At 31.9% G+C, this 12,773-nt stretch overlaps 1 protein-coding gene across 1 annotated transcript; it reads left to right on the top strand.

The window, feature by feature from the left end:
- The first annotated feature begins 1,434 nt into the window (after positions 1-1,434).
- LOC141668713 (ubiquitin-ribosomal protein eL40 fusion protein) lies at positions 1,435-2,912 on the top strand. The gene is made up of 5 exons (XM_074475700.1): positions 1,435-1,591; positions 1,695-1,781; positions 1,909-2,011; positions 2,549-2,615; positions 2,713-2,912. The coding sequence occupies exons 1-5, from the start codon at positions 1,489-1,491 to the stop codon at positions 2,737-2,739; spliced, it is 387 nt and encodes a 128-aa protein (XP_074331801.1). The 5' UTR covers positions 1,435-1,488; the 3' UTR covers positions 2,740-2,912.
- Positions 2,913-12,773: the final 9,861 nt, after the last annotated feature.

Below are 12,773 nucleotides of genomic sequence, written 5' to 3'. Positions count from 1 at the left end.
ATTGAATATGAAATATTCATGTTGTTAATAATGAAACAGGTATCAAACCCCTTTGATTAGATTTATATTTCATATATTTTATAATGTAATTTTAAGAAAATAATCATTTATATTACCAATGATTTAATTATTTTATTTTATTTTTCAATTGCAAGCATTCAATTTTCAGACAGTAAAATTTTACCGTATAAAGTGTCCAAAAATAAAATATGTGTCTTTCAGTTAAATAATGAATTTTATTCAACGAAAGACATCATTGCTTGTAGGGCTGCTAACGGGTTATCCAACCCGTTATAACCGACCCAACCCAACCCTAAATTCGGCCAACCAAACAGAACCATTCAAAACAGTGGGTTTATTGGGTTGATTTTTGATTAAACCGTGGGTTTATTGGGTTGATTTTTGATTGGGCCGTTTGTAAATGGGTTGGGTCAAAGTTTAGATATTTAAAACCTTAACCCAACCCAACCCGGTTATATATATATATACACTATTTTATATGATTATAGTCTAGATTACTACTCAGTCTAATAATTCATGTATTGAATCACTTGGTCGCTATTGCCTTTTAAAATGTAGATTTGGTTAGCCAAGTATTCGGTGTATAATATATAGTATATGATATTAATAGGAGAAGTTACAAGACAGATCATTTGATTACCTTCCTACCATCATTTGATTACCTTCCTACCAACATGACAAACAATCTCAACTACACTTATTTTCCTTTAAACAAAAGTAGTTATTTAAACTCATATATATTACTTGGACATAAGCTTATAAGATATCAGTGTAGAGATTTTTTGTGCATTTTTGTATAAACAACTTATTTGTTTTTATTCTTGTCATGTTACTTAATGGAAACACAAAACTATTAGCTATTACAACTTATGCTAGAGTGCTCTGTACTTGTGCTTCTACTGAGTTTGGTTTTTGGAACCGGACTGCTGGAGATAGTAATGTACTTCATTAGTTGTAGATTTTTTCTTTCGACATAGTTCAACTAATTTTAGTTATTTTATATGCGATGGTGAATTTATCTTCTAAATATCTTTGTGGTAAAAATTATGTATCATAACACTTCTAATAATATGATTGTGATATAATATTTTTTATAACCCGATCAACCCAACCCTAACTAACCCAACCCGTCAAACGATTAGTAGGGTTGGGTTCTTTATTTTTTTTGAGATGAATGGGTTGAAATTTTTGTAACCCGTACTAAATGGGCTGGGTTGTTAAAAGGGTCAAATCGATCCAACTCAGTCCATGTGCAGCCCTACTTGCTTGGACATTATACAATTCTATTATATGTACGAAAAAGTAGTTCTCGAAGAGAAAAAAAAGAAGGTTAAAATTGAAGTGGGCTTTTGACCAAGTGGGCTAGATAGAGGGTGCAGCCCAACAGCAGCAACGTGAAACCCTAATAAAGAGGTATAAAAGCAAGCGTTTGAGCAAAACTGCAGCTCATAAACCCAGTAGGCGAAAATGCAGATCTTCGTGAAAACCCTAACCGGAAAGACCATCACCCTCGAGGTTGAGTCCAGTGATACTATCGATAATGTCAAGGCTAAGATCCAAGACAAGGAAGGTAACTTATACATATCTTTATGTTTAATTATTTAATTTAATTCTCCTCTTCTTTTTTCTTTTTAATTGTTTGAGTTGATTAAAATTGTGGTTAATTTGAATAGGAATTCCACCTGACCAGCAGCGATTGATCTTTGCCGGAAAGCAGCTGGAAGATGGCCGTACTCTTGCCGATTACAACATCCAGAAAGGTTATATCTTTTATTATTTATTCATTTTTTTATTAAATTAACACATTTATGTATGTATATGTTAATTGGGGGATGAATAGTTGTGTTGGGTATTAAAAAGATTTGATTTTTGGATGAAATAATACAGAGTCAACACTTCATTTGGTTCTGAGGCTTCGTGGTGGGATTATTGAGCCTTCTTTGATGGCTTTGGCTAGGAAGTATAATCAGGAGAAGATGATTTGCCGCAAGTAAGCTCCTCCCTTCCCCTCCTTTTACATTTTTTGTCGATTTGTGATGTTAGAATAGTTCAAGTTGAATTGTAAATGCATGAAGTTTTTATATGTTTAAATTGATGTTACGTTCGGTTGTTTTTTATTGTTCGGTGGTTCTGTTTGTACCCGTCAGCACTTTGGTTAATCTGTTTTTAGTGTTCTGAGTAGGGAGTAGAACTGTTAGAGATTCTTTAGTGGTTGATGATGTTATATAGTAGTTTAGGAGTACTTTGTCTGGGTAGGCTAGAATGTTTGAGATGGATACTTTTGATGTTACTTGTATTAAGAGTGTTTGTTTTTGTTATCATTTATGCTTAATTTTGATAACACCATAAGAATATTGCACAACTTAGCTGAAAAAAGACTGATTGTAGGGGATATTTGTTGCTTTTCCAATGATGTTTACTTGATTATAGAATGACATGTTAGGTTTTACGTTTATTATATTGCGTCTATTTGATGAGTTGTATGTGGTCCAACTTTTATTCTTATAGTAAACTTTCATTGTTCTAGATGTTATGCCCGCCTACATCCTCGTGCTGTCAACTGCAGGAAGAAGAAGTGTGGCCACAGCAACCAGGTTCGATGTTTTATCTTTTACTTAATGTTTGTGCACTTTACAATTTGTATATCTTGTACATGAATAATCTTCATACTTTGCTGGTATTTGATTGCAGCTGAGGCCAAAGAAGAAGATTAAGTAGACGATTGCAAATTTCCTTGAGCTAGTTGCAGCAAGCGTTCTATCTGCAGCACAGCTTTTGTCATGCTGTTTAATGAAACTAAACATTATGTTATGTCCTAGTATGCATAATTGAATATGCTTTCTTTTAAAGACCTTGAATTAGCAAAATGTTGATGGATTTCTTTTTGTTAACGTTCCTTTTAGTTTTTGATATTATGATGCATTGTTAATTTTAGCCCCAAGGTACCGAATGTTGCTACTAGTCTGAATTGGTCACTAGCTTCCAGGGAAGCAAAAACTGATCTAATTAATGATTAGGTGGAGAGTCCTACTGAATAGATCTTTTTGTGCTAAATTAGTGAAGTAGAACTGATAATATGGGTAGGAATTCACATATTCTGTGCTCTGTGATTAGATGGATCCCTTTAGTTCAAATAGTTAGTTAGAGGGATATATGTTATCTAAACAGCTAGTCCATTACCCGAGTACTTGAATCAGAGTTGAACTATATATCACCCCCTACTGTTATAATTGTCTGTTGGAGTTTCACTGAATTGTAGGGCTTCTGGTATTGATTGTAAAAGCCTGATAGCTTATTATTTTCACTCATCTAATGTCGCACTTGGTGCATTGTCCCAGTGCTCCAGTGCATGGTGTTCTACATATGGTTGTTGCACTTGGTGTATTGTCCGAATGCTCCTGTGCATGGTATGCCACATATGATTGACGAATTTAGTGCCTTTAGGGTGAAGTTCACAGGTTTCCAATGGCCTCTTCTGCTGTGAACTATCAAACATTAAAATCAAAGGTGATGAAATTCAGGTTTTGCCCGGCTCCATTACTCGTCGTCATTTTAATAGAGTGCCCTGCAAATGTCAAACATTGTAAGCAGCTTCAATTCGGGTAGACGAGTTTGATATAAATTTGTTCAGAGAATTCTAGTGTTGGTGATTACCTGAATGGTTTAATAAATGGAATTGTAACTTCTAAATGTTCAAATGTTGACTGCAATGATATAATGTGGCTGACATAAAATTAATTTGGGAATGCGATTAGCATATGGGAATAGAATGACACAACTAAGTAGTAACGTACTGGTGGAGTTATTCCAGGAACTTGAGAGTGAGAAATAACAAAATAGCCAGCAGCAGGGCAAGAGGTCTCCCCGCAGCGGTCATGGGTTTCACTATGGATATACCATCCTTAGAGTATCTCCGATGGACATCAGATAAAATGATTGGTTAAAATAATAATTATGTAAATTTTGCTGAATCTTTAAGCTAATTTACTCCGGTATTTTTTTCAAGTTATTATAAATATGATATTTTATTATATTAGGGTAATTGATGATATGTAATTTCGTTACAGGTCTTTTTAGCCCTATCTCTCTTATCCCTATGAGGTCTTCCTCTGCTAGTAGGTTTTTTCAAAAACTCTATTTATTCTAATGTGGATGGCAGATATACCTATATTTCTTTACGAATGTTGTTTTTATCAACCATTATTTAAAAATAATATAGGTCAGACAAATATAGCCAACATAGATATATGTTGACTAAAATTATAGTTAATGGGAAAGCATCTATAATAATTATTTTTGATATATTTGAGGTGTTTTTAACTCAGGGTTCTTGCCCACCTAAGATTTAGGGTTCTTGCCTACTGACGATACTCTTAGTATCCAACTTCAATCTACAGTTTTCGTTCTGAAATTGACTTATTTGCACATGCCAATTCTTATTTTTATCCGAACACTATTTTATTTCCATTCAAATTTTCTACTCAATTCATATTGTTTCGTTTAATTTCAATCTATTCTATTTTATTCGGTCCAACTAAAAATGACGACATAAGTGTCAAAGTGCACTTTTGTATCAATAGAATACCGGGACGGTAAACACAATGCTGCGCCGAAGAGTATTTTCAATTGAAGCAGCAGCAAAAAATTCCCAGGTAGCAATTATTATACTCCCTTCTGTCACCAAACACATATCCACCTTTTATTTAATTATATATTAAACAAATTGATAGTTAACGAAAAATTATATTATTTTTTAAAAATATTAACATAATTGATACTTAAATTATCATATCAACTCAAAATGGACAATAATTTTGGAAGAGACAGAATAAAAAATGTGGCCACAATAAGGGGGCGTTTGGTTCATCTCGGGGAAACGGAATGGAATCGAGAAAGGGAAAAGAGGAGAAAGGAAAGTAAAGACCCAGAATTGTTTTACGTGTTTGGTTCAGATCCGGAAACGGAATGAAAATTTACGTGATTATATTTATTTTTTATTTTTTAATATTAAACAATCTCAATATAGTCAAATATATTTATATTATAACAGTATAATATATTAACATTATAATAGATAAACAAATTTAATTATTTAATAGCACCATTAACTTTTTTAATAAATTAACATATAAATTTATATCAAAATTATTTTTAATTTATAAAAACTAAATTATAAATCATTTTTAATTTTTAAAATTAATTTTGCATACTTATGTATTTTTTTGGTCCAATATTTAAATTATAATTGAAATAAGAAAATAAAAGTGGGAAATGATGTTCAAATACCTAGTGGAAGGTGATGAATGGAGTTTGAGGAATAAGGGGTAAACCTACAACTAAAAAAGGGGAAAGAGAATGATTGTTTTTACTAAACAAACATCAATAAAGGAAATGACCCAATTATTTCCCTTTCCCTTTGTTGAATACCTAGTACCAAACGCATCCCAAGTGGGACAGAGGGAGAGTACAGAATTTGTTAAAATTTTGAATCTTTAATCATGCAAACCTTATTCCCCCAAAAAATTACGTTTCTAGTTCTTTTTTTCTAAAAAACTTTTAGATAAATGACTTATGGAAAGCAAAGAAAAATTTCTCTTTCTTTTCTTTTAAAAAAGTTTATGAAAAATTGACAAAAACAAAGTTTATGGAAAACTATGTGAATTATCTTCCGTCTCTTTAAATCCTTTTACTTTTTGCACTTGTCTTGAGATATTTATGTAGATAAAGAAGGTAAAGCTGAAAATGTAGTATTAAACAACGATAATATGCTAGACCTTTATAATGCAATTTCAAAAGTAAACTAGTTACGTTATAGTCTTGTATGAAAAGCACATGTTAGAATAAATATATCATTTTAATGTATGATGGAGTTTTTTTTTTTTTGAAACAGGATGATAGAGTTAATAATTTGTATATTAAATGAGACTAATTTTAATAAAAAATATTAACTTATATAATTTTCAAATTATTAACTTATGTTAAGAGGCCCGAATCCGTACTATAAAAAATTATTAATCAATCGAGATTATTAATTTAACGAGATTTAACTTTAAATGACTATTAAAAAAGGAAGAGAATATGATTTATATAAAAATTCGGAGAATGCATGCGGAGATTAGATTAATATTTGAGTAATGCAACCTAGCAAAAAGAGATCCTAATAATATTTTAAATAATCTTTGTTATTGGTGGAACTCGTGTGTATACACTAAATTCCTACCTCATTTATGAAGAAAATGGTCATATACAGATAATTCAATAATTAAGAACAACAAAGAAATTTTAGCATTATATTATTTGAAATATTTTGCAAAACTAGAATTTTGTCCATGTAAAGTTACTACTACCAGTGAACGGGGGTGAATGAAGTCAAAGGTGGACAGTTTTAAGTGGGAGGAAGTGAGTAAAAGGTAGGTGTCGGTCGTCGTATTCAAAACCAGAGTCCTTAACTAAACGCGCCTAACGAGTACCCTACTTTTTCACTCATTCAACTCATAAATGTGAAGGATTGCAAAAAAACAAAAGAAAGAGTTGAAAGTTTGGTTGACAATCAATTTTCATTCACTGGTTTCGTTGGCCAAATGTAGTACTAACAGTATAAGAGGTAAACTATAGAGGAAAATGTGTGTCAAATTGAAAATTTATATTGTTATATAACATAAATTAGTTGGACAAACTGCGTTTTGCGCGGTTTTAAAATTATTATACTCATAAATATGATTTATAAATATCTAAAGATATGTAAAATAATGTTTGAAAAAAATTACTATTACTAATAGAATATTGTACTAAAAAATTTAACAATTTTCATTATAACTTTTGCTTTGAGAACAATTTATATTCGTTCACCATATATTACCCTCTTAGTATTTCATGTACAACAAAAACATTATAATCAAATGCATGTCACAGCTTTTTTTTTCCTCGACAGTTTGCTCTAGATTTTGCAAATTAAATATACTATTTTCTGTAGTAGAACTAAGCTTGTAGATTTCTATATCTATATTACAGCACTTAAGTGTTTTTACATGAATATGTTTGAGATAAATAATATGAACAATACAAAATCATGAGTCATTGTTGCAATTTATAGATGCATGTATGTGATGCGTCAATCAGTGAGGATATCTATGAAATAAAATGAGTTTATACAGTCTGGACGACAATCCAAAACTAAAACTAATGCTAATTTCTATACACCTTATCTTTTTATCTCTCAAAAAATGAATTCAGTTCAACTTGAAAAAAATTATTTGAAACAAAATAGAACTATAAGCTTATAGGAACCCTATACTAAAAGAAGTTTTAAGAAAAAGTATAAGTTGCATCGTATATATCCACATTTCTTCTTTCACCTATGATATGATATGAGAGTCCTAATTACATCTTTTGCACGCGGACCTCTTCCAATTTAAATTCAAAACGGGAAGGTAAAAGAAAAACCAGAAAAAATTCACATATCAACACTCGTTATAAAAGGGTTTTGATTGCCTTCTAACTTTTCTTTTATTTGACTGAGTTGTAGCAAACATAACTGAAGGCGTAGCTGCTATGTTGGATTTCTAAGAAACCCGGGACAAAATTTATGCTTATGAGCCTAGAAGCTTGTCCTGATTAAGAAAATAAAACCCCCCATAAAAACACGATAAATGAACATTCTGTGAGCAGTGCTACCCATATTAAATATTTATACCTTAAGATAACAAAATTGGTACATTCAGAAAATCTTTTTAATCCAATGCCAATCTTGATATTGTATTCTAATTTCCTAAATCTGTTCTACTCCAACCTCAGTATTGTTCGCACAAAAACCACGCAAGCGTACGCGATCATATGTAGTATAAGATTTAAGTCAAGTTTGTTCCCACAGAGACTGCTTTAGGTTAAGTTTAGATTATGCACTTATGCAAAAATGTATGATTATCGTTCACAACTAAGACAAGTAACAAATTTGAGTTTGATTAACTAAGTAAAAGAGATTATACTAACATGCATTAACTAAGAGAATAAAAGTGATTTACTTATATTGAATAAAACATGAGATTCTAACTTCATTAAATACTTCATTCAAAATTTATGTCTTTATCAATAGTATGCGATGGTGATGATAACTAATCAGATAACACAAAATTAGTATACACTATATTTCGATATACGTATACCCTACTACTAAGCATCCACAATCAAGATAAAAGTTGAGTAGAATCTAATTATGCTTAGACCCTATATGTCTATAGATTTAAAAACATAACGGTTTAAGAACAAGTTATCTATTATGATTACATAGGGTGTGTAAGATGGTTAAAATTACTCCACGAATTATGCATGTCAATTCATACATAAACCTATACTAGCATGACAAGTTCTAAACCTCTATATTCACTGTCACTTCAATAGAGATTAACAAACAATCTTAGATGTTAGCTACGCATCAAAGACGAATAAGCACAACCAAACTAGAAAATCATAAATCACCACCCACTAACGATTTAGAACAATCAACTATTTTTTGTTTGTCAGGAAAAATTCCATTTGATATAAATATCAAGATTACAAACCGGAAGGATAGAGTTTCCAATCCGGAGAAACATAGTTTCTTTCATTCATTAAAAGTATATCATCTAACCGAAGAATAAGCAAGTACTCCCGGAAACTCAGATAACATCACCTTTAAATGTCAGAAAAGATAATCCACAAAAGGCCTCGTTAAAACCCCGCAAGAGTAAAACCTTGTGGGAAAAAAACTCAAGGGGGAAAAGAGTACCCTATAAAAGTACATTATGTACATAAACTAAGAACAATACTAGTATATTCTGAAAATTCTTCAGATCCGTGGTCCTTGAATAAATGATTGTGCTTTGAATATTTGAGAAGAGAATTTGCCATTAAAACTCTTTCCAGCATCCTGTAGGTAAAAACAAGTAAAATAAAGGAAAATATATTAAAATAATAAAATCATATTCGATAAATTATTAAAAAGGAATGGAAAAATAAAAAATCCAACCAAAGAAAATCTTTAGTTAGATACAAATAAGCCGATACAAATTGGTACATTACTTCCTCTAAAAGGCCAAAAAATTACGCCACCAAAAGGCCACCTATAAAAGGTACAAATAATAGCCCAAGACACTAATAAACCCATTAAAGGTACAAAAAAAACCCTTCAATCAACGCACTAATGATCCAAACATGAAATCTTGCAAATTGTGACAAAAAATAAGTTGCAACATTTATAGTAAAAAAATTAAGGTTCATTAAAATTGAAAAATCATTGAAAATTTATGAAGGTACATACACAAAAATTATCTCATTAAGTAAATTCTAAATTATTGTCTAATTAAAAGAAACGGTTTTAATTTATCGCACAAAATTAATAACAGATTTGCAACATATAAGCGCCTTAACTAATAGAACATCAATTATGAAAACAAAAAAGTCAATTAAAATAATTAGGAATTAAAAACATTCAAACTGAAGTGTAAATCATGCTTAGATTGATCAATAACATTAATTTTATCAAAAGTAGGTTTAGTCACCGGAACGTAGCCACCGGACCACGGCGGTTGAACTGCTATCACCTACCTCAAAATAACAAAGATCAGAAATTAACTAACAAATAAACGAACACAATGAATCCTCGAACTAATCAAACACAAAAAAGGATAGAATCAAGATAAATGCATTTCAAAATTAAGCATACTGTTGTACACATATATGCTACAGATAAACACTTGAAATAAATAGGGTTATGAATAAGATATGGTTATGAATAAAAAAGAATACACCTCATTATTGTAGTTTATTCAATCTACAACATCCAATATGTTGGGCCATCGATTTAAATCATCACAAAATAATTCGGCCGCTACTTCTGGGTAATAACACCAAATTTTGGAATTTTTGAAACACTGATGAATAGTAACTTTTTGCTGATGATGTTGATTAAGGAAAATTATCAGACCACGCTATATATGATTACTGTTATGGAAAATTCTAAGATCATATTAGTATTCCATAAAGTAAATGAGTGTATGTAAAGGTCGTTAGAATTCGAATCCAGACACTTTGATTTTTCCCGAAAATTCATCAGATACCGAAAGAATTGAGTATAAAGTAACATGATTAAAATGATTTAGATTCAAGGATAATAAGAGAGGATCATAAAAGGAATATAAAATATTGAGAACGGTTTAGGGGAACCCAAGTAATAAGATCCCGAATATGATCCCTAAAATGACGAACGAAAATAAAAGTTCAGCGAACCGTATAACAGATAAGCGATCATTAGCCAAGTAATTAAGCACTAATAAAAGGGATTAGGGGAGGATGACATCATCCAACCATAAAGATTGAACAAGTGTCCTTGTGATGATGTAATCAAGGCGAGATCATCACTTTATTAAAGCAAAAGCAAAGATATTTTGATGGGTTAATTTTCAACCAAGCATTTCATTTCATTCAAAAAAAAATCAACCAAGCAACATTTCATTTCTCTCCCCCCCATTTCCAATCTTCTTGCTCTCGGCCAAAATAATACCAACAACTTCAAATTGTGTTCTATAGCTCGTTGGAAAGGTATTGAGATGGCCTACAACTCTTGTTCACAAGTCTCGTCCAAATAATCATGGTAAGACCATCATATTTACAGTTCTTTAAATCAGACTAATTGTAACTCCAAAAGTTCTAACTCATTTCTTGAACTCCTTTGCAAGTTTGAACATGATAAACATAGATCAAGGCTCTATTAAGGATTACAATCTCTTTTAAGTGGTTTAAGGATCTAAAGGAAGGTATAAACTTCAAACCCTAGCTTTGATTTTATGATTCCATTAAGTTTTATTGAAGCATTGTTAGTATTAAGGCTTGATCTTTGATTATAAGTAGTTTTGGTGGATTTGTATTGGTTTTGAATATTGAGTCTTTGATTGGTTGGATAAATTGGTAAAATTTGGAGTTGGGGACTGAGTTTGTAGTATGATGGTTGAATATTGTTGTGTTGGTGGTTGTGAGTGAATTGATGAGGATTTAGAGTGGTAATTATTTTGGGAATCTCGTAAACATAGCCGTCGTAATGCTCGTTTTCCTTAGACTATTTTGCATGAAACTTTAGGACCCGTGAACTCACTGTAATCTTCTGACCATTGCCATGTTTAGATAGTTCATTTTACGAGCTTCGTTTTGATATGTCGTTCGCCTAAGTCCGAGTTACGAGCAATGATAAATGACCATTTTAAGTAATGGCGTTTCGTGAGCGAACCCCGAAACCTCAAGTAACTTTTAGACCATAATTGAGACCCTTAAATGATTAATCGAAATACGAAACAATTATGCAAGGTGTAACACCCCCAAATCCGGGGTCGGAGATCCGGGTTGTCACAAGTTCCATTTCCCTTAATAACACCTAATTCTTAATAAAAAATCATCTACTGCGTACTGTGACCCCACAATATACACACACCACAAGTTATAGTCTCAGAGATGAATATCCAAAAATAACACAAGTCATTTTATTCCACAATTATAAACAATTACACCTTAAAAGGGTTTCTGAATAAATTTACATATTCTTTGCCATTATTACAATTCATAAATATACATAAGTCTGGCACAACAAATGTTGAATGCCTAGCCTACTGGTAGTTCCTACCTCAGCTACAACGACATCAACGCCTACAGGAAACTGCGGAACGTTTCCTATCCGCTCATGAATTGGGAGCCTGGTCCTGTTCATCATGTCTATCTGTTATTGTGTGATGAAAGAAGAAAGCAAGGGTGAGCAACAAGCCCACCGAAATAATATGTATAATAATTAATAATATATGAGCATTCTCATAGTACTCATGAAAGTCTTGGTCAAGAAGAAATGAACCAAGTTGATATCTTAACGCGACAAGTCGCAAAATATTTAGTATATATATACATATATACTACTCAAAATCTTTGAAATCCTCTGACATGTATAATGTACACAGAGTTCCAGTTTATAACTGTATAAAAATATCGTTGCAAGGTGATCTCATATATCTAACCTTATCTCAACGTTTTTGTGAAAATCTTTGTCATGCATAAGATAATCATTAACAAGATATAAGTTGAAAAGATGAAGTTAAAAGATACTCCAATATACTTATATCTTTTCCGAATACTGCTTGAACTACCACCGTTCAAGGTATCATCAGTTTCAAAAGTTCATCACATAGATGAGACTACGAGAAAAGGTTTGAATAGATTCAATCTTTGAAATATCATTCAAAAGAAATGAAGTTACGAGATACTTCATTAAGTCCCGATATATATATATCCATATATATCTCTCATACATTTCCTGAAAACCTCTGTCATGTAAAGTATGAACAGAGTTGCAATATCCAATGAATTTGGAAAGAAAAGAATTTTGGCATAAACCCGATATCTTGCTGATCAGGAAAAGATACCAATAAGTAACCTTTTCTACTGTAGATGGATGAATTCCTCGCCGGTCATCACCCTGGCCGCATTAGGACATCGCGCTAGACCGTTACCCGGCCACTCACGCGTGGATGGACTGTCACCCAGCCTCTTACACCTTCATAGACCGTACCCCGGCCTGTCGCTTATGCCGACTCAATTAGATGGACTTACTTCCCGAACGTTGGGCAAGTAATCAAATTGTTTTCTCAAAACAATAATCTCGTTGCGAATATAAAATACACCATAGAGCCGGATCCCTCAGATTTTTGAGCAAGTATTCAAGTCCCCTTCGAAAGGAAGAT

This window comes from Apium graveolens, chromosome 6 (genome assembly GCF_009905375.1).
Source record: "Apium graveolens cultivar Ventura chromosome 6, ASM990537v1, whole genome shotgun sequence".
In the NCBI taxonomy this organism is placed as follows: Eukaryota; Viridiplantae; Streptophyta; class Magnoliopsida; order Apiales; family Apiaceae; genus Apium; species Apium graveolens.
This window is presented reverse-complemented; position numbering and strand designations above follow the sequence as displayed.